Here is a 21,952-nt window from a genome sequence, read left to right as displayed (position 1 = left end):
CACGGGCGAAATCAGGACGATTCGCCGATTGGTGGATAAAGACCCCATAAGGCAAATGCTGGTCGTTCTGGTCAAGGACAACGGTCAGCCGCCCCTCTCGGCTACAGTTTCCATCATCATGTCAGTTGTTGACAGCGTGCCAGAATCGCAGCCTGATTTCGGCGACCTCGCGCTGAGCCCGCAGTACCGCTCGAACCTCACGCTGTACTTAATAGTGTCTCTGGGCGCCATCTCGTTCACGTTTCTGCTGGCTATTATTGTCCTGGCTGCGATAAAGGGATACAGGGACAGACATTCCATTCGGGGATACAACTTCTCTCAAGGTGGGTGCTGCGGGTTTCAGTCAGAGGAGTCTACCACTGATGTGATGAAGAAGTCCAATTTAAACGTGCAGATATCCACAGGCGCCAAAGGATCCACCAACTGCGTGGAGGCGAATGTTAACGGCCCCCTTTCTCAGGCATACTGCTACAAGATGTGTCTGACCCCGGAATCATCCAAGAGCGATTTCATGTTTCTAAAGCCATGTAGTCCGATAACGGTAACTCCACAAAACAACGCCAAGAGTGCAGACTACCCCACATCGGGTTGGAGCCCACCAGACCGCAGTCAGCTAGTGAACAACGGAGCCACAACTCCGAATGAGGTAAAGGCTGTTCCAAATGAAATGCCTTATGCTATTTGCATCTTGGTTTTTGATGATAATCGTTTAATAGAGCAAACACATTGGCCAAAACTCTTCCAAATATGTTCCACGTGTTTACGCACCAGGTTAATTACATACAAATCCGTAATCATAGCCCATGTTACATTTGAAATAAAAATATGAAAATATGCATGATGATTTTCTATTGAAATGGAGTAAATAACATCAGAGGCGAGACTCAATTATAATCTACTAGGAAACTTGAAAAACGCATACAGATGTAGCCAATAATATAGCCTAATATAGTATAATAACATAATATACAATATAATACGAAAACTATCATCCTCTTCATGAGATGTTATATTTATAGGCTCATATTAAGAGAGAGAGCATGTCAAGTATTCCGTTTAGATAAGCAAAAACAATTCTTATTCTAATTTTGCCTCAGAAATCTAGAAATAGCTATTCATAGTTCGGTTCACCAAGAAGCTGACTTTGCAAAGCCTTGAGAGTTAATAGAGCATGACATCCATAGTTTGGAGCGCATAAATAATGAATAGCATACAATAAAAAAAATACAACAAAAGTTAATAATGAAATTAAGAAATATAATCTGCATTTACATAATCTGCATTTACAAAACAGTACATTTAGACATGCATATGCATACCTATTTTCCTGCCAGAGGATGGTGGTTCCTTATAATAAATATATTATATATTATGTATTTATTATAAGGAACTCTATAGACTCTAACTCATCCCTCCCAAGGGTTTCCCCATCGTGCCACTGGGGGGCAATATCCACAAGTACTGCAAAGTCCTGTCCTGTACTGTGAAGACCATTTAAGATGTTCCTTCTTCTCATCCAAAACCTAATTCTAGTGATGTGATATTTAATGCAGTAGATGATTCTGTCTGTAGTTGAATAACTAACACTAAGTTAAATTATTTGTAAGAGCTATGTACCCAACCTTATCCAAGGTTTTGGATAACACTATTTTCCTATTTACTCTGCTTATTTGTTATTAATTAGGCCTAATTAGTGGCAACAATTGATCCTTTCTGGCAATTACTTGAAATCGGTTTACCTAAACTGTAACTTCTAACAACTGACACTTTCTGGTATTTTGTACAATAAATCCCCAATTGACCTAGCTAGTATTAGGTAACAAGCATGCACTTATATTGTTACTGTGCAGTAGTCCAGGGGACCAAGTTTCCTCATTTGACATTATGAGGTTTTGCTAAGCTCTGCATTCTTGATTTTGCAGCTCAAGCAAGCAAACAAGGACTGGACATTGACAAAAAACTTACGGAACTCAGTGCACTTGAGGTGAACAAAATATCTGAAAATAACATACACATACACATACACATACACATACACATACACATACACATACACATACACATACACACACACACACACCCACCCACCCATCCACCCACCCACCCACACACACACACACACACACACACACACACACACACACACACACACACCCCAGTGTGTGGTGATTGTAATTCATTATGTATCCTTCTCTTTCCACAGCTATAGCTCTGTAAACATGGAGAGAACACCCCCTCGTCGACCTCAGCAGGATCCAGACGGTTTCTCCTGTCCTGTTGCACCGCAGTATTGGACTTGGGGCAGTCACATGCATGGTATGTAGACTATGAACCAACAGTGATAAAGAATAATGAACACTGAAAGATGAATACATACATGAGAGATAAGCTGTCTGGAGCATTGAAACCAAAACATGGCAGGAAGACATATCAACATATTATTAACTGTGAAATTACTAACCAATGTGAGATTATATAATATTGCAACCTTTATTTACATGAATGGATTGTTAGTTCATGGAGTTGCATTTAGGTGTTTTCAGTGGCAGGCAGGTTGCAATCAGACCTTAGACTCAACATTGCTGCAAAACAGAAAATAAATGACTTTAATTAACACACCCCATTTCTCTGATACACTATGCCATGGTTTATTGTTGCAAAAACCACACAGACTTATCTTACACCTTCTCTTTGGTGATTGTGCTTTGACAACAGAATACAAGATGTCCTCACAAGTTGGAGGGGTTCCAACTCGTTCGTGGACTCCAAGGTACACCCAATCACACTCTGCACAGCCACCACCTGACTACCAGCATAATGTATACATTCCTGGGACACCATCTGGATACTGCACACTGAAGCCAGCACCCAGAGGTGAACTGGATGTCTACAACTCCTTCTCTACATTTGGAAAGAAGAAGAGGTTCATCTCACACTATGACCCGAGAGAGGACGGCCTGATCAACAATGACTTTTTTAAATGAATACAGCAGAAGAGACTATGCATATAATCAAAGACAATATTCTGTCAATGTGAATTAGAATTATTATTGGAACTAATGGTTCATATCATCAACCCATAAATAATGACCCTTTGTATGTGTATGTGATGAAATTCAAATGTTATAGTTTATATATAATCTGTTTCAATCCAGGCTCCCTCGACTGGCCCATATGAACACCTAACTAACAACATGGCAGCACGGTATATCTGTCATATTGTAATGCTGTCATTCGACAGTAGCTACTCATATCATTCAATTCAGAGCCATATATGCATATATCTATATGACTTTGATCATGTGCAATCCTGGTTTATAATGCTGCATGGTGCTATTAGTACTGGATGGTGATTGATGAAGGCGGTGGTGAAATAAATAATTGATGTTTATATTGAGGGGATACTTTTGGACAGTATGAATACCTGTGTTGTTAGTGATGGAAATGATGATGATGTTGATGATGATGATGATGATGATGATGATGATGATGATGTGATGACCCTAGCCTGCTCCAACATGTTCTGTTATGACAGAGTTCAATAGCATGTATCTCAACATATATTGTACTTTAATATCCATTGTTTTGACCCGCCTAGATTCATGAACATTTGTAGTATGTATAAAATCTGAAATAATTGCTGACCATCGTATTGTATTTTTGTGACAAATGTCGCCCATTTTTGGTACTGGTCTACAACAGAAATACCAACATACAAATGTTATCAATTTCCAACAATTTATTGATAAGTTATCATCCACACTATAGGCCTCTGTCTATATTTTGCGGCGCTGTCCAAACAAGGAGGTGCTGAATTCGCTATTCAAGACTTGTTGCCTTAACGTTGTTAAAAGGTCTACGGTTGAATTTAAAATCCTGCAGATGACATAAATGGTGTTTCGCCTTCCCATCTAAAACACTTGATTACACATGACGAACTTTAGAAACTGGCTTTACCCATTATCTCAAACTAGTTTAGGTTTATGGCTTAGCCTATAGCATTTATACCTGCATTTCAGGTAACTTCTTAATTTGTAACTTCATTATGACATTCATAGTAAAACATAGGCTAACTATTTTGCATTGCACACACCATGTCGCTGTTCCATTACGAAAAGTGACGACTACCCAGCTGACGTCATCACGATTGGGAGAGGAACGAACTGCAGTTACGCCGCGTGGAGGCTTGGGATGAAATCCACCTGACAGAGGAAAATGGAACCGAATATCTTTCAACATCAGCTATAGTCAAACGATTTAAAGACATTCGGATGTGACTGACTGATACGAGTGTTATACTTATAAAATTTTGCAATAATGGCACTAACCGTTTTATCTATGAGGACAAGATGCGTCGCGATTCTCTTTGTATTCAGTGTTATGTGGGGAATTGCTTTGTCCATTACTCGCTATTCTATTCCCGAGGAAATGCAAGAAGGCTCCGTTGTTGCAAACTTGGCTACGGATTTGGGACTCGACGTTCGCAGTCTGGTTGAACGCATGGCAAAGCTTGATATTATCCACAGTAAGAAATATCTGGACATTAACAAAGAAACGGGAGAGCTGTACATACTCGAGAAGATAGACAGAGAATACATATGCACAAGTAAGACAACCTCTTGTTTTCTGAAAATGGATGTCATATTTGAAAATCCTATTCGCATTTTTAACGTTGAGCTGGAAATAATGGACATTAATGACAATGCGCCTATTTTTCGAAGGGAGACAATGCACTTGGATATTTCAGAAGCTACTGCTCCAGGAGAGAGATTCTCTTTAACAAATGCTGTGGATGCAGATGTTGGTGCGAATTCTATAAAGACGTACTATTTAAGCAAAAGCAAGTCTTTTACAATTGATATACAAACGGGAAGTGATGGCTCTAAATATGTAGATTTAGTTCTTAATAGTAATTTAGACCGAGAGGACCAGGCAGTGCATAATTTGATACTAACCGCTGTAGATGGTGGGGTCCCTGCGCGCTCAGGCACAGCCAGCATTATCGTTAGGGTTCTGGATATCAATGACAACGCCCCCTTTTTTAACCAGCAAACATACGCAGTGAATATTACTGAAAACTCCCCGATTGGAACTCTGGTAATGAAGTTGAACGCAACAGATTTGGACGAGGGCCCAAACGCAGAGATGATATACTCATACACATTATACACGTCCGAAAAGACACAGGAAAAGTTCTCTCTCAATTCGAATACTGGAGAAATCAAGGTGAAGGATGTAATTGATTTTGAGGAAAGTCAAAGTTTTGAGATGCATATACAGGCCAAAGACAAAGGATCGAATCCGCTATCCGGAGAGTGCAGAATAATGGTGTATATAACCGATCTGAATGACAACTATCCCGAAGTAACCGTTAAATCTTTTAAAAGCACGGTTAAGGAAGACGTTGCCATTGGAACATTAATAGCAGTGATCAGTATCAACGACAGGGACTCGGGGGACAATGGTGAAGTTGAACTCACTTTGAATCAACAAGCATTTTTACCCTTCGTTCTTAATAAATCTTCGGAAGATTACTTTGCTCTTCTTGTTTCGGAACCCCTGGACCGAGAGATGATTCCCAGCTATGACATCACCTTTATAGTCACTGATAAAGGCAGACCTCCCTTATCTGAGAATGAGACAATCACCTTGGAGATTCTGGATGTCAACGATAACGCGCCAGTATTCCCCCAGTCGTTCTACTCAATCCACGTAGTGGAGAACAACTCGCCTGGGGCGCTGTTGACGTCACTCAGTGCTTTTGACCCGGATCTCCATGAAAACCAGTATCTGGTATATTTCATTATGGAGAAGGAGATCATAAACACATCTATGTCTATGCTATTCTCCATTAATCCAGAGAACGGTAATCTTTACGCACTGAAGACCTTTGATTATGAGAGAGAGAGGGAGTTCCTTTTCCACATTGAGGCGAGAGACTCTGGTGTTCCTCCACTCAGCAGCAATGTGACTGTCCACATCACCATTGTGGACCAAAATGACAACACCCCTCTCATTGTGTCACCATGGCGCGCACAGGGCTCTGTCATCGAGGAGGTCATCCCGAGGTCCACTGATAAGGGATACTTGGTGGCCAAAATAATCGCCATTGACGCAGACTCAGTGCAGAACTCACGGGTCACATACCAAATTCTACAGATCAGTGATTCTACGCTTTTCAATTTAGATCAGTACAATGGAGAAATCCGGACTTCGAGAATGTTCAGTTATAGGGACCCGCGTCATCAGCGGCTGGTCGTTGTCGCCAAAGACAATGGAGACCCCTCTCTCTCCGCCACAGTAACCATCAAGATTTCAACAGTAGAACATGTGGTGACATCCTTTTCAGATACGACTGAGGTGCCTTTAGAATATGATGTGTTCACAGACTTGAACCTGTATTTAGTGATTGGTTTGGGTTCGGTGTCCTTTCTGTTACTGATCACCATATTGGTGATCATCGTGCTGAAGTGTCAGAAACCGAAGCCTATCAAGATGCCTGTTCCACAGAATAGGAACAGTGTGATAAGCAGGAACAGTTATGTCAGCCAGAGGAGCTCCACCATTGCAGATTCTACCCTGATATCCAGTGATGCCTACTGGTACAGCTTGTTTTTAGCAGAGACCAGGAAGGGCAAGGTGGTGGTTCGGCAGCCCATAGTACCCAAGGGAGCAGGGTACTTTGTGTCCAGTATACCCAGGAGCACGGGGCCCACTGAGACCAGTGACTCAAGAGCATCTACGCTACAGGTAGGCATGCCTCTGAAATGTATAGGCTTTAAAGCCGCAATCCGTAATTCGAAAAAAAAAAAAGAACTGTCGAAAAGAATTGAGGAATGGGGTTGGAGAAATGTTATCACTCTCAAATAATATATGCCAATTAGCTGATGCTTTTATCCAAAGCGACTTACATTGCAGTGAGTGCATACATTTCAGTATATATGGTCCCAGCAGGAATCAAACCCACAACCTAAGCGTTGTTAGCGCCATGCTCTACCAACTGAGCCAACAGAGGACCATAGACAGAAGATATACAGTGTGTGTCCATTCATGTTGTTTGTAAACTGCCTTATATTTTGGGGATGCAATAAGACAGTTGTATTACGCTCATGAGGCTATCTATTAGTAATATTCTTCAATAATAAAATGGTTATATATCAAACATTTATATATCCAACAACAGCTTCACAAATTACGGATTGTGGCTTTACAATCTAGGGCCTCATAAGAAATGCATCCCATCTCCTTTTTTCTCCCATGGTTTGATTGGGTGGTAACATTTGTGTCACAGCAGTGATTATGTGTTTTATAACACAGCATATTTTAACTGAACAACATTTTTACCAACAAATATTTCATTAAGGGGAGAGATTGTGGATTTCTACCTAGCCAGTGCACCCTCCTCATGCTAGTCTCTCTGAGGATGGTGTCCCAGCTAGTTTCTACCATGCAAGAAGACTGGTCTCCTGACTCACTTCACAATGTCATATTCCTCAGAGGAGAGCCTGAACCCTGTGCCACCTCACTGGGCTACATTAATTATGTAAACTGACCAGTTAATCCCCTCTCCTTTAATGAAAGGCTACTGTTATGTGCCCTGTAATAGGGTATTTATACCCACATATTTGATTTTTATTCTTGCAAATATGTTTGAGGTTTATTTGAGGTGAGATGAATAATTCTTCTCAGAACTGTCATCTATGTATTGAATATGTCTGCAGGTTTTATTATGTTGTCTTAAGTCGTGGTGTATTTATGTGGTGTTCTACAAGGTTATAGCTCTTACTGTGTAATTATTATGCAGACAACAACACAAAGACTATTTGCCTTTGGTTTGCCCTGCAGTATTTCACTCTACTAAGGCTTTGCTTGGTTTGCTTATTGAAGTCATTGAGCCATACTAATTCTCAGTCATGTTATGCCACTTCCTTTCATGGTTAGCACACGCAATTTTAATAACAAGAAAGGGTTTCCATGAATGTCTGTCTGGTATTGTTTCAGACATAACCACAGTTTGGGGTAGATTCCAAATAAAGCCTGAGATTTGTTAATATGAAATGAAAGTAACCCAGAACATACTGTATTTAGTTTCTGAACGCCTTGCCAGTTACATACAATGCAAACGAGCTTCACAGGTAGGCCTGAACAATAGATAGAAGAGTGTATTCATCAGGTAAATATATGATATGACACAGCTCTTAAACACTTGTGTGTTTACCCTAATTACTTTTTTTGCAGATGTCTGTCTGTCTAGGTACACATCTTCTTTTCAGGTTGAAGTCCAGGAGGCTGTTTTTTTGTTTTCTGTTAATTTGAATTCTGTTCTGAATTAGGAACTACGCAGAATCTCCTCTCAATATGATTGACGCAATTGACATGGCATGAAAACTGATTGGACTGTTATAAATGTTGACTTAAAATTCATTTGATTGTAGGAAAGGATTGGAATGTGTGTGAAAGTCAAAACACTCTTTTTCTCATCATTCAAAAGTGTGTGTGTGTGTGTGTGTGTGTGTGTGTGTGTGTGTGTGTGTGTGTGTGTGTGTGTGTGTGTACGTATGTGTGTGTGTGCGTGTGTGTGTGTGTACATCCATGCGTGTTTGTTGGACTATGACCATTGAACCTGTCTCTTTTTCTATTCTTAAGTACTCAAAATGAAAGGAAGCCCATTCTACAGCTGGAGGTATGCTGGTTGCAGATTACATGTTGTGGGAGCACTGTGATTGGTGTAGCAGAAACTAGAAATGCGTTTCTCAGTCTTCCTTTTTTTTGTGAAATTTACTCTGTTCTGCTCTAATGATTGGACGTCTAACTGCCATTCATATCATCTAAAATGATATCAGGCCTTTGGTGTCCATATTCCATCTCAGCCTGTGCTGAAAGAGTCCAGTTTCCTTTTTTCAAAATAAGGCTTGGATTATATAATGTCAGCAAAGAGCAGACAGACCTTAATTCTCAGAGAGGATACAGAGAGAGCTGGATGAATTCCCGGTCTCTCTCTTTTCTCTCGTCCTTTCCCTGTCCCCCTCCCTTGACACACACAGCACACTCTCCTTCCCACTGACCTTCACTGAAATGCTTCTGTGAGCTATGAATATTAGATTGGCAAATCTCTCTATTGCAGGAAACCAATCACTCACTGACAGCTGAGATTAGGCCTAAAGTGGCTGGCACAGGTCAGAGCAGTAATGGTAACATGAGGTTTGTTTGGCAGAGACTCAGGTTAAAGCAGTAGCACAGATAAAGGATGCTATTAAGGTATGCACTGTCCTGAGGTCTCAGCACAGACTCACACCCACACATCTTCATCCATATGTTAGTTCTGCCAATGTACCTGTTGCATTAGTACCATTAGTTTAAAACAAGGAGTAATGATGAAAGGATGACCTGCTCAAAGCCTGTCTCAGCATGGTGTCAGACAGCAGCCACCAGAAACTGTGGCGTCTATTGCCATAACCTATATAGAGCCCTGCACGCACGCACGCACGCACGCACGCACGCACGCACGCACGCACGCACGCACGCACGCACGCACGCACGCACGGGCACACACACACACTGGAGCTATCTATCCTCCACTCCCCCACACTGTGATGTGCATGTCTCAATGATACATGATACATGTCTCCCTTTCTGTTTCCCTATTTTTGTCATTTGTTTGTTTTTATTCAAATTTCCCTTGCTTGTTTTTTTTTTTTAACCTGGCCTAGATTCACTTGATTGAAGTATTTTAATTTGGCCTGATATTCAATTTCTGTCGGGATGAAAAAGAGAATGATGAAAAAGAAAACGTAGACAATTTCATGGAATTCACCATGCACAACATCCTGTATAATCCGGAGGCATGATATTTATTAAGTACACCCAGAAATGAAGTGTCTCAGTACCTGCAATCCACCTATGTTTGATTGATGGTGGCAGTAACCAGTCAAGCCCCAGTTGAGGGATACCAAGTTACAATTGCATGAATTGTGACTCTCTATAGGCTGTCAGTCAAGTTAACCCCCTCCTATCTTGGCTAATAGTATTTTCTATTTATTGGCAGGAGTCCAGCAGTGACCTGCCATGACATCATCACTTCTTCGTGGGGGTATTCCACAGGGAAACAGAGCAACACCAACACGCCTCTGTCAAGCACTGGAATCCAACAGTTACCTCTGGGGGCAGCTCATCTAACCCTCTGCCGAAACACACCACACCAACCACCTCAGCAACTGTAAACTACCTTTGGTATCCTCCATCAAGCATGAATCTGCATGGCTACATCAATAGGTACTTGTATTTAAAAATCATCAAAAAGACGAAAGGAACTTCAGACACTTTCAGAGGTTTTTTGGACAAAATCAGAGTGACATCATTGTGGATATGCCTTCCCTGGAACCTTTGAAAGTAATCTTAGGACCGGACACTCCTTCTCTTCCAACATCCTTGACTACCTTACTTCTACAGGACGAATCAACAAATTTGATGCAAAAGAGAACGCTGTCATGTCTTTCAGGGGTTTCCTCATCATTGCAATGTCATTATGAGTCATTAGTAGCAAATTGTGGTATGTGTATCGTTTCACACACACCCTCAGAAAACAAAACAAAACAGCATTAAACAATACGATTCAATGTGAAAAGAACCAGGGTAAACATATTCTTCCATAAATCTCTGTTCAGGTGTGAAAGTGTAGCCGCCTTTTGTTTTTAGAAATGTGATTTGCCATATTTCATCAGTTATGTTTTTTTTCTATTGAATGTTCTGAGTTATGTATTCAGACCCAGAGCATCAGCCAATAGTATTGGATGATTCACTTCTTGAGACATGTCACGAGACATGCATGTTGAGTTGCTAATGATAAGATATATTTTAGACCAAACGTATCTCAATTCTATCATTCTATGAGTCAGTCAGGAGAGAGGTATCCCATGGTGCTACACTACACTACACTGCAGGCAGGGATAATTCTCACCGTTCAAACATGCGTTTGAAGTGGCATTCTACCTTTCACCCTCAGCTTGTCAATACAAAGCACATAATTAATAACTTTTACTGTGAGAATCATGTCCTGGGAACATCTCAGGACAGCAAGAAATACCAGTATTTATCCCTTGCCCGCTTAAACAGCCTGTGAGGTTAATAAACATCTGTACCACTTACATAAAAGGGTTTACGTCATAGCACCTCATATCTCCGTCTGAGCTCTCTCAACCTAACTTGCACAGGCCTCTGCCAGGCTTCTATTGCCGCCTATTGAATCCAATGTTCCAGTGTTCCTCTCACTGTGAAAACAACCTCAGAGAATCAGCCTAGGGAGAAAGCGATGTAACACAGGGGGTCTTTGAAGAATAAACCATGTATACTATAAATGAAAAATTTAATGTTTCAAAAGAATAAGACTGTTTAAAACAAAAAAAGTATTTATTAATGTGTTTTGGAGATGTATTTATGTTTGGCATGGTACAATACAATACCCTGGCCATGTTTTTAAGGTTTACAATGTTTTATGAATTTTCATGTTTTTATGGAATATTTGACCGAATGATTCTTAATGCTGCTTTTTATGTGACTTACTCAAGTGCATTTTGTGCTGTATGATATTGGTTGTGCAATACATCAAATGTTGTTTTATTTGATAAAGTGTACATTCTAAATTATCACTCAAATGTTAACGGAGAGCTCCACTGCATAAAATGTAGCCAAAATGGTACTTTCTTCTAAGTGTAGCTCCTCCTTCTGCAGGACTCTAAAGCTTAGAGATTTCATGCAAGTCATTAGGTCCTGGGCATGAGAAAGTACAGACAGCAGTATGCTGAAGAATGAAGATTGGAAAGGGACAGAGAAAACGGGCCAGAGAGGGGGGTGGGGGGTGGGGGGTGGGGAGAGAGAGACAGAGCGAAAGAGAGATTATGCTATTCCTTTGAGGTCAGTACTTGACCTCAAGTCCTGTACTCACAATCCACCCGATCTTCCATTTCAAATGAAGACCACTTCAACTTACTGTAAATACTGTGTATGTCAATCATAGTTTCAAGAGAAAAAAACAAAGACTGACATTCCTACTCACAGTTATTTGTACCGAATACAGACCTGGTTGCACCACTGAAATACCACGCTACAGACTGTAATTTACCCTCCCTTTTTCTCTCTCCCCCACTGAAACCCTATCTTTCTTTGTGGTACACAACCTCTCCCCTCACTGTGGGGCTCTGGGGTTTATCCCAAATTTGGGTTTAAAAAATATACTACAACTAAACACAAACCTAATGTGCTCGGTATGTGCATTAGAACAGAGCATGTGATTGGAGGAGAATGAGATAATGGTGCTTTATCCAGATTTCCAAGTCATGATTATTACCAGGGATAAGATGCCATCTGGATTGACTTAGATCCCAGGCACTGACGAGAATCTCCTGAGCAGCCATTGGCTAGGCGATGTGACCTGAACCAGAGCTCGACTTTGAACAGATGTTCTAGGAGAACCGATGGATGGGTTTAAACCTGGATCTGTATAACTACATACAGATCAGCATAACTACTTTATACTTTGTGTTTTTTGATACTGTATACTTTTGATATCTGCTGTAAGATGTGTACTGTGTTTGATGGCACAGGGGGTGTTTGCGCTGCTTGCTTGGTACCATGCAGATGTGTCTGTTTGTCTATTTTGTGTAGACTGCTTATCCTTGCATTTTAATTCTGCTGTCTGACTGTATCTGCCTATCTCAGCATCTGCCTCTCTGAGGTGTCCTTTCTTACAGGGGTGAGTGGGTGCACAAGCCCGACTGGCAGTTGACTTCAAGATGGTGTGGGAGAGAATGGCCTTGCTTCGAATTTTTTTATTAAAAAACATGTTTTGATGTTGTTTCTGTTGCTTAAGTGTTCTTGTACAGTAGGTGCAGATGTGAATAAAGCTTTAAGATCTGAGCTTCTCTGTCGTATCTCTTCTGAATGGCAGAGTTGAAGTTGTCGATGGTGATAGGATTCTTCCACCTCCCCGCTTGTACATGCTGACCCAGTTTCCCCCTCCTACGTGCTAAATCAAAACTGAGGAAGAGGAGCCAGCAGTTCAGATCAGAAAAGTAGACGGTAGAGTTCTTGTGGTGATTATTTATCTTATTTTATTGACAGCCCGCACTGCACAGCCCGACCCTGATGTATGCTCTCATGTTAGGACAACACATACTGTAGGTTCAACCCTGCACACCACTGCAGATGATTGATGGGAGTAGGCTGGCTGCCAGAAATGACCCGGCACCTAGGAAACAGTTGCCATGACAACCGCACCACCTTCCTGTGATTACAGAGGAGGGAAGGGAGCTTATCATGAATACCCGGCTTTCTATTTTCTCTCCCTCACTCCCTCTCTCATTTGCTCTGTCTCAATCTACCACGTTGCTCAAATGAAACCGGCTGCTCTTTATAACACATCCTCTTCCTATGTGTGTGTGTGTGTGTGTGTGTGTGTGTGTGTGTGTGTGTGTGAGCTGACTGTTGTTGAGTGTTGAGCAAGATCCCAATGCATTTCACCATGTCAATTACGGCTGTATGCAATGTACGTGACAAATACAATTTTATTTCATTTGATTTGATTTTTGTGTGAGTGTGTTTCAATATTTCTGTATTTGATTGTCTTTTTATATGATATAAAGGGACATTAACCTTGATCAATAATACTGTTTTGTACCTCATTATTCAGTAAGCCTTGGACTAAACATATTCAAGTTGCTGCAGTGTGCTCCAGTTTCAACTGTCTCAGCACCTTCTATCTGCAGCGGCAACCCCCACAACCCTCTTCTATCTCCCTCCCTCCCTCCCTCCCTCCCTCCCTCCCTCCCTCCCTCTCTTCCTCTCTCGCTCTCTGTCACACACACTCTCTCTCTCTCTCTCTCTCTCTCTCTCTCTCTCTCTCTATCAGTCTTCTCAATGAGAGAGACAGCTTACAGTTCAGTGACCCGCCTTGAACTTGTTACCATGGAGACGACCTGCCATTATCAAACAGCGCAGAAAAAAGAAAGAGGTAGAGAGAGAGGGAGCTGTAAAGGCCGAATTTAGGGCTTCCATGTAACTTGAAGGGCCGCTATGTTACCATACGGCTATTTTCATTAGGAAAACACAGATATATATACATTTAAAATGTATAAGATATATTTTTCTTTCCCCTCATAGACAATAAAAATACAAAGTCAGTGAAAAGACAAAACCATTCGATCTATAAGCTTCTGCTTGGAGTTGGTCATCCCTGCATTAGCTCTGATGTATTGTTTTAACTTCCAACCAAACAGACACGGAAGCCTATCAGCTACTCTTATCAACAATTAGATGTGGGCATTTGTGCTTCAGAGGGCATAATCAGACATGCATGGAGAAAGTGTGTGTTTAATGGCATTTTTTTCTGTTCTTGGTCTACACGTCCACCAAGACACAGAGTATCAACTTTTGCTGTTATATTAATGGGCTTTACGCAAGTTCTATGAGTTGTCCGACCTCTACAGGCACCTCAAACCCTCACTACGTCAAAATATACACCCTCCTCTATTTTCAATATCAATATGACACTTATTCACTGTGGAATTTCAAAGATATAGGTCCGGAGACCAGAGGTCTAGTATGCTTCTATTCCTTCAGAATGACCACTTTTATATGAGTTGTCTTATACTTCTACAGGAAATTATGACATACCCTCCTCAAACCCTCACAATGTCAAAATATACACCCTCCTCTATTGTCAACATTAATATGATACATATTCACTGTGGAATTCCAAATATATTGATGGAATTCCAAAGACAGAGACCAGAGGTCTAGTATGCTTCTTTCCATAGCCTTCAGAATGACATGGGGCTGTTGGCATGTTAAAGGTAGCCTCTTCTTCTCTGTCGGTTATCTCAGACACAACGCCTGTAAAACGTATACGCCATTCGGCATGTGAGACCCCCCAAAATTATCCAATGTGATTAGTTCTGATTCAAAACACTGTGGAAACACATCAGAAATATACAACATGTTATTTACATAAAATGTTTACAGTATGGTATAGTTGTTTTCTTTTGGAAGGCACATAAAGCGACATGTCAATGATTGTGTAGGCAACGTTTTCATCAATAGCAAACACTTTTGAAATGTAACCAATCTCACATTCATAGACGGAGCTATGGGTGCAATGACTGACCATCCCTGAGATCAAAATGATAGTTTTAACCATGTTTTGAAGCTATACAGTGTTTGTTTACAAACAGTGCAGTAAAACAAGCTTATATTTCAGGGTCTGATGGGCTATGACAGTTGAACTAAGCTCATGAGGCATTTATGATTTATATTCTTCAAGAGTCAATGGCTATATATCATACAAGTCCAAAAAATACCATTGCAGCTTGTTCATGTGATACACTTAGTCTATACTGGGCTGTACCAGTTGAACATGTTTTACAGCAGGCTAAATCCTTGTACAGTACAACCCGTGGATGGTTCTGTGGCTGCACCACTCATACCTCTTCACTCTGTCTTCCCTAAAGCTTTCACCGGATGACTCACATTGCAGAAATCAATTCTAAATGGCCTTGGAGAGGGTTAGGGTTTTGATGTTACAGACAAATTACACCATAAGTATAGACGATGCACTACTATATACATTTCCATTACAGTTTAGCCCTCTAGATATTACAGTAATCTAAAAAATTGATTCAAATTCAGAGATCATCTGAATTTAAAAATAGCACATATACTGTATGTTTCTTTGTCACAAGGGTGTTTTCTTGTTTCATGTTTTTCATGCTTTCAGGGGTTTATAACAACAGTGTAACAACTGCATTAGGCTATGCCCATGGATTTTGGATATCTCTCACATATCAGCAGTGGAGAAGTTAAAGCAAAGCTGTGGTAAAGGGTCATGTGAAGGTAAGGAGGACTACTGAGCTTCTCTTTTTCTCTCATCTCTGTTTCCCTCTGCTTTTCCTTCCTTCCTGCCTTCCTCATCCTGCCTCTCTCAACTGTACTTTCTCTCTCTCCACTTCCATGGTGTAATTGAGGAATTCCCTGTGTCAAACCCAGACACAATTACGTTCCCATCATGATGTAGCTCACCACTGTGCTCATCATGCAACTAGGTTTGAGGATGGCAGTGTGTAGTGTAGGCTTATGAGGTGTGTCTTCTATGCAGACAATGAACCACTGGGGGGAGCTCTTAAACCATGTATCGCCAAGAGTAGCAGGATGAAACATTCATTCAGTGTTGTACCAAGCTGGACTAAGTGTGAATGATTATACCTCCAAACTCCTAGAGTGCACATTGGAATATTGAGTTGACCATTGCATAGCTGGCATAGCTGATTGACTGACAGTTACTAGGTTTGTGGGTCGGGCCAATCATGCCCATACAGGACACACTCTAAAGGTATATTAATCAATTTATTGACATAGCTTTGTTTGACTTCTCATGTTTGTTATATACATATCTGCCTCCCTCCCCTCTCTCTGTGTATTCTGTGTATCAGTTCCGTGCACCCAGATGTAGCTCTGTGTTTGTCTAAGGACTATCTAGAACTCTTCGTTCTTTCTTTCGTGTTCCACATATCAGATAAAAAAATAAATAAAAAAACGATCTGTCTTATGTGTCCATCTCCCCCTTTTAGATGAGCCTCTGTTGTATCGCCCCACAGCATTTTATAATAGCTGAATGCTGCTCTCTACAGGCCTGTAAGTCTTTCGGGGTCTATGGCTCATCTCTCTCTCTCTCTCTCTCTCTCTCTCTCTCTCTCTCTCTCTCTCTCTCTCTGGCCTACATACAGTGAGCAGCCCGGATATAAAATCTGCCCTGAGGAAATGCTGAACACTGCTGATACTCTGCTTTGCTACATGATCATAGCGAATGCATCCCGCCGCAGGACAGATGCAACTTTTGAATATTCTCTGCAGTGCAGACCTGTTGGTGCCTTGTTTCTTTTGATCTGGGTATTCACAGCAGGACCATGTTGACCATGCAATTACATTGATCATAATGTGTGTAATGCCCATTGGAGACTCTAAGCCTGAGCTCCTACTGAAGCAGCCTACTGAAGTCATTGTTCAGCAGGTTTAGTCGTCGGGACACATTCTCAGGTAGATACAACACAGCAAATTTACCTGAAGGGCCAGAATAGCAAATTTACGGTTGTGTATTTGCTGGTGCTAGGACATTTTAGTGTAAACTGTTGCCAATCTAGTGTTACAATTCCTAGAATTGACACCTATGGTATATACAGAAACACTGCAAATGATTTGCAAATGTCCTATGGAAGCAACATGTCATTTTACATTGTCCTGGACAGCTATATGTAAATTAGTTTTAAGGATAATTTCTTGAATGTCATAATGTGCTCTGCCCTAGAAGTGAATAAAGTGTTGCAAAAGGAATTTGTGGATTAATGTATTGCTTATTTAATTGTAGTTTCTTTTTCATGTTTACAGCTGTAGTTAAATGTGACAGTGTTTTCGAGATCAGTGTTCATTTCAATTTCCAAAGAGTTGACAATTTAAAAACCCTAACACTAATAGAATGCACGTTCAACACTAGATAAGTGTATATTTTCAACTCCCAAAGTGTTGAGCAGGTGATGTGATTCATCACCTCCATAGTGTTTGGCCTACACCAGAATAGTGTAAGATTGTAACACTGCTAGTGTTTCCTACAAAGCCACACTCAACTCTGTTATAGTGTACATCATGTCTGTGTCGGTGTTAATATCTGACTAGTGTTAGTTCAGTAACAACAACCTCAGTGTTTGGAAAGTGTTGATCTAACACTTTGCTGGTAGTTCCCTGTTCCCATATAAACACCAGGAAAGTGTTGAATTCAACACTGTTGGTGTTGATTTTCTGATTTTCTGATGGATTTACTCTCACTCAAACACATTTGTTTGTGGAAGTACATTAATTGGAATGTTATACCACTGCACTCACTTTGATTAAAGATGCAACAGTGTCAATTAATACATTTCTGTCTTGATCCACGCTGAAGAAAGGCATACATATCAATTGATAATTTCAAAACAACCGTATGCATGTCCAATGACAAGGGCAATTACGATTACAAGTTAGTTGTGTATTAATATGTTCATAGTGTGTTAATATATGACGTGTGTGACTGCAAAACATACAAATTAAGAGGACATAATGGAGGTCGATTGAGCATACCTCATTGTTGGATGACAATTATACGTTTTCGTCAGGGATGTGTTCCTCTGTAGTAGTCTAACTGAGTTTTTGTTCCAGTCCCTACTGCCTAGGCTACTGTAAATCTATGGCAGGATCATGTTCAAATCTCGCCTCTGCGTGCCGCTCCTGTCTCCGCTGTCGACCAGTCCTGTGAATCCTGTGAATGACGAGCACCTGGGCCGCGTTCAGCAGCACACAACGTTTTGCAACGTTTAATGAACGAAAACCGGATACTTTTGAACGACCAGTTGGGAACGCTAGTTACGATGGGTTGATTGAGAGCTGCAATATGCATTTCGCCAGCCCGTCAAGCACCAGTACGGCCACCAAACGTGAGTAAACAGTTGAAGAACAGTTGAAGAGAAAACGCACAGTTAAGAGAGAACCTGACGTTCAGTAAGTGCAGTTACAAAACGTAGCACAACGTTGGGCCTACTGAACGTGCCCCAGATGTCTGCATGGGAGCTCTCCATGGTGCTGAATGAATAGACTGTCGTCTATGCCTAGATGTCTCCGTCATTCCGGTTTCTTTTATTAAAGTTAGATTTGTTTTGTGTTCACTCTCATTGATATTTTACTTTTGGATGATAACAGATATTTCTCTAAAATAATGCATGAAGAAATGCGAAAATCAATTGTATGTATAGATTTCAAGGGGTTTGATGACAACGTGATGTGAAAATAAATCAAACGTTCCACTTTATTTTCAAATTGGTCTATCTGTTGATAAGAGAATGTTAATTTGAAGAATGTTATAGCCAAAGCATTTTAGCTAATGCAGACGCAGTTTTTCTTCCGTTTTCCCTTTAGATAGTCTTTAGCCCATTTCACAGCTCTTTTCTCGGGTGGTTACGGATCTTGTGCGCTCTTCTGTCGGACCAGGTCTTCTCCACAAGATGTCAGTATCTACCAGCAAAACACAGATTCACTCTCAAACTCCACCTATGACTAAAGGCCATCCATCGCTGAGTCTTTCACTAAAGTCGAAGTGAGGTGGCTGTCGGACAGTTGATATGTTTGTCATGTTATACAATAGTATAACATGTTAGGCCTGCATTGTGTTGCTTAGCCTACTTGTGACGCTGCTCGTGTTTTTCTCCGTCACACTGTGTGTTGGCTACATTCTAAAATGGATTACCAAACAATGGTTGCATTCGAGAACCGCAGATGGAGTTGGATCATGAATCTATTTTTCCTGTCGCTTTGTCTTCGGGATGCAGTGTCTGGGCAAATCATCTATTCTGTTTCCGAGGAGGTAAGCCAAGGGACATTTGTTGGGAATTTAGCAAAGGATTTGAATCTTAAAGTGACTGAATTGGAGACACGGATGTTCCAGATTGAATCAGGATCATCAAAGAAACATTTTGAGGTGAATTTGAGCACTGGAGTCCTCTTCGTCAGCGAGGCTATAGACCGAGAGGAGCTTTGCTCCAACAGTCTTGTTTGTACTGAAAGCCTGGAGGCCATTGTTAATCATCCGTTAAGATTGTACAGTGTTGAAGTTAACATACTAGACGTTAACGACAATGCACCACTTTTTCCTGCAAAATCCCAGGTTATTCGTATTGCTGAGGTTACTTCACCAGGAGCCAAATTTCCTATGCCTACAGCTGATGATCCAGATGTAGGGAGCAATTCTATTGACTCATATAGACTCTCCCCAAATGCTTTTTTCAACCTAGACGTACACAATGAGGCCAATCAAGGTCCATCAGCGGAGTTAGTGCTACAGAAAGCGTTAGACCGAGAGAAACAGGCTGTGATTAAGTTGATACTGACTGCTATTGATGGAGGAAAGCCTCCGAGATCAGGAACCACAGAAATAATTGTAAACGTACTCGATGCAAACGATAATGCCCCAATGTTTTCCAAGGCTCTGTATAAAGCTAAAGTCTCAGAGACCACGCCGATTGGCACTGTTATTATACAACTTAATGCAACAGACTTAGACGAGGGCGTGAACGGTGAAATACTGTATCTGTTGAGCAAACAGGGACAACGGGGAGGTAATGATAGATTTGCAATTAACCAGAGTACTGGGGAAATAACAGTGGCGGGGCATTTAGATTATGAGGAGACCGGTGCGTATGAGATCCGTGTAGAGGCTCAGGACCGTGGCAGCACGCCTTTGGCCTCACATTGCAAAGTGTTGGTTGAGGTAGTTGATGAGAACGATAATGCCCCAGACATCAAACTATCCTCTCTTTTGGAGAGTGTGAGGGAAGACGCGAAGAAGAGCACGGCAATTGCGCTCATCACGGTTCTTGATAAGGATGGTGGTAAAAACGGGAATGTGCATTGTACAATGTCCGGCGGGACACCGTTTCTCCTGGAATCATCCCAGGGTAAATACTACTCCTTGGTCCTTGGAGCAATGCTCGACAGGGAAATAAACTCTCAGTATAACGTGACTATTATAGCTATAGACGAAGGAAATCCTCCTCTATCCAGTAGCATCGTTATTACTGTTCATGTTTCTGATGTCAATGACAATGCACCACGGTTTCCAGAACCTATAATTAACGTATTCTTAAAAGAAAACAGTCCAACAGGATCTGTGATATGTGATGTGGTCGCGATTGATCCAGATTCAGAAGCGAATGCTCAAATAACATATTCTTTACTAGAGCCCATAAATACAGCTACGCAATTATCTGTAAATGTGAACTCTGTCAAAGGTGAAATATATATCATGCAGTCAGTTAATTATGAAGAGGTAAAGAAGTTCCATTTCAAAGTTCAGGCGACAGACTCTGGTGTTCCTCCACTAAGCAGCAACGTGACTGTGAACGTTTTTATCCTGGATGAGAATGACAACAGTCCTGTTATTCTCCCGCCCTATTCTGACCACGGCTCCATTAATTCTGAGAACATTCCCTATTCTGCTGAAGCGGGCTACTTTGTGGCCAAGATCAGGGCTGTAGACGCCGACTCTGGTTATAACGCGCTGCTGTCTTATCACATAACTGAACCGAAGGGGACCAATCTCTTCAGAATTGGAACCAGCAACGGAGAAATAAGGACTAAGAGACGCATGAGTGACAATGACTTAAAAACTCAGCCGTTGGTCATTCTGGTGTCTGATAATGGAGAACCTTCCCTGTCTGCGACTGTGTCGATAGATGTTGTGGTTGTTGAAAGTACAGGTGACATGCAGACAACTTTCAGACAACTTCCTGTGAAGGAGGAGAGTTTTTCGGATTTAAACCTCTATCTGCTCATCGCCATTGCGTCAGTATCAGTGATCTTTCTACTGAGTCTCATCAGTTTGATCGCTGTAAAATGCCACAGGACAGACGGCAGTTTCAGCAGGTACTGCGCCCCAATGATCACCACACACCCTGACGGGAGCTGGTCGTACTCCAAATCTACTCAGCAGTATGACGTGTGTTTTAGCTCCGACACAATGAAGAGTGACGTAGTGGTTTTCCCGACATCATTTCCACCTGCTGATGCGGAGCTGATCAGTATTAATGGAGGAGACACTTTTAATAGGACAAGAACTCTGCCCAACACTGACAAGGTAAGGCCTCTTCATTAGATTTTTCTTTGTTTTACTTCGTGATCAGTTTTTAATAATTGAAATAAGTTATTATTCATAAATGTTTAAAATAAGTTTGTAACTGAGGTGTAGGCTATGTGAACGTCAGCATTTCATTTGAGCTTGTTATCAGGACTAGAAAAAAATAACCGTTTTTGTTATCGTTGTTCCTGTAGGGCACTCTTACGGTTGACAGCGAACAATAGATTTAGCTGTTGTAGGCTATAGATATAG

General features: G+C 41.2%; 3 protein-coding genes across 3 annotated transcripts in view; all 3 read left to right on the top strand.

Moving 5' to 3' along the window:
- Window positions 1-2,984, top strand: part of LOC310823754 (protocadherin-10) — a gene marked incomplete at both ends in the record, with an annotated part of 4,861 nt that extends 1,877 nt beyond the window's left edge. Inside the window, 4 exons of the mRNA XM_083696600.1 lie at window positions 1-646; window positions 1,923-1,984; window positions 2,204-2,316; window positions 2,716-2,984. The exon at window positions 1-646 is cut by the window's left edge and continues 1,877 nt beyond it. Of these exons, the coding sequence (XP_083552726.1) occupies window positions 1-646; window positions 1,923-1,984; window positions 2,204-2,316; window positions 2,716-2,984 (1,090 nt within the window). The remainder of the gene's footprint in view (window positions 647-1,922; window positions 1,985-2,203; window positions 2,317-2,715) is intronic.
- Window positions 2,985-4,380: 1,396 nt separating this feature from the next.
- Window positions 4,381-10,069, top strand: LOC310823789 (protocadherin alpha-C2-like; the record flags this gene model as incomplete). The annotated part of the gene is made up of 2 exons (XM_083696641.1): window positions 4,381-6,750; window positions 10,046-10,069. The coding sequence occupies 2 exons, from the start codon at window positions 4,381-4,383 to the stop codon at window positions 10,067-10,069; spliced, it is 2,394 nt and encodes a 797-aa protein (XP_083552767.1).
- A 9,288-nt stretch (window positions 10,070-19,357) lies between these two features.
- LOC310801262 (protocadherin alpha-4-like) lies at window positions 19,358-21,718 on the top strand (the record flags this gene model as incomplete). The annotated part of the gene is made up of 1 exon (XM_083665257.1): window positions 19,358-21,718. The coding sequence occupies one exon, from the start codon at window positions 19,358-19,360 to the stop codon at window positions 21,716-21,718; it is 2,361 nt and encodes a 786-aa protein (XP_083521383.1).
- Between the last annotated feature and the right edge of the window lie 234 nt (window positions 21,719-21,952).

The sequence above is a fragment of the Argentina silus genome (assembly GCF_951799395.1).
Source record: "Argentina silus genome assembly, chromosome: 2".
In the NCBI taxonomy this organism is placed as follows: Eukaryota; Metazoa; Chordata; class Actinopteri; order Argentiniformes; family Argentinidae; genus Argentina; species Argentina silus.
This window is presented reverse-complemented; position numbering and strand designations above follow the sequence as displayed.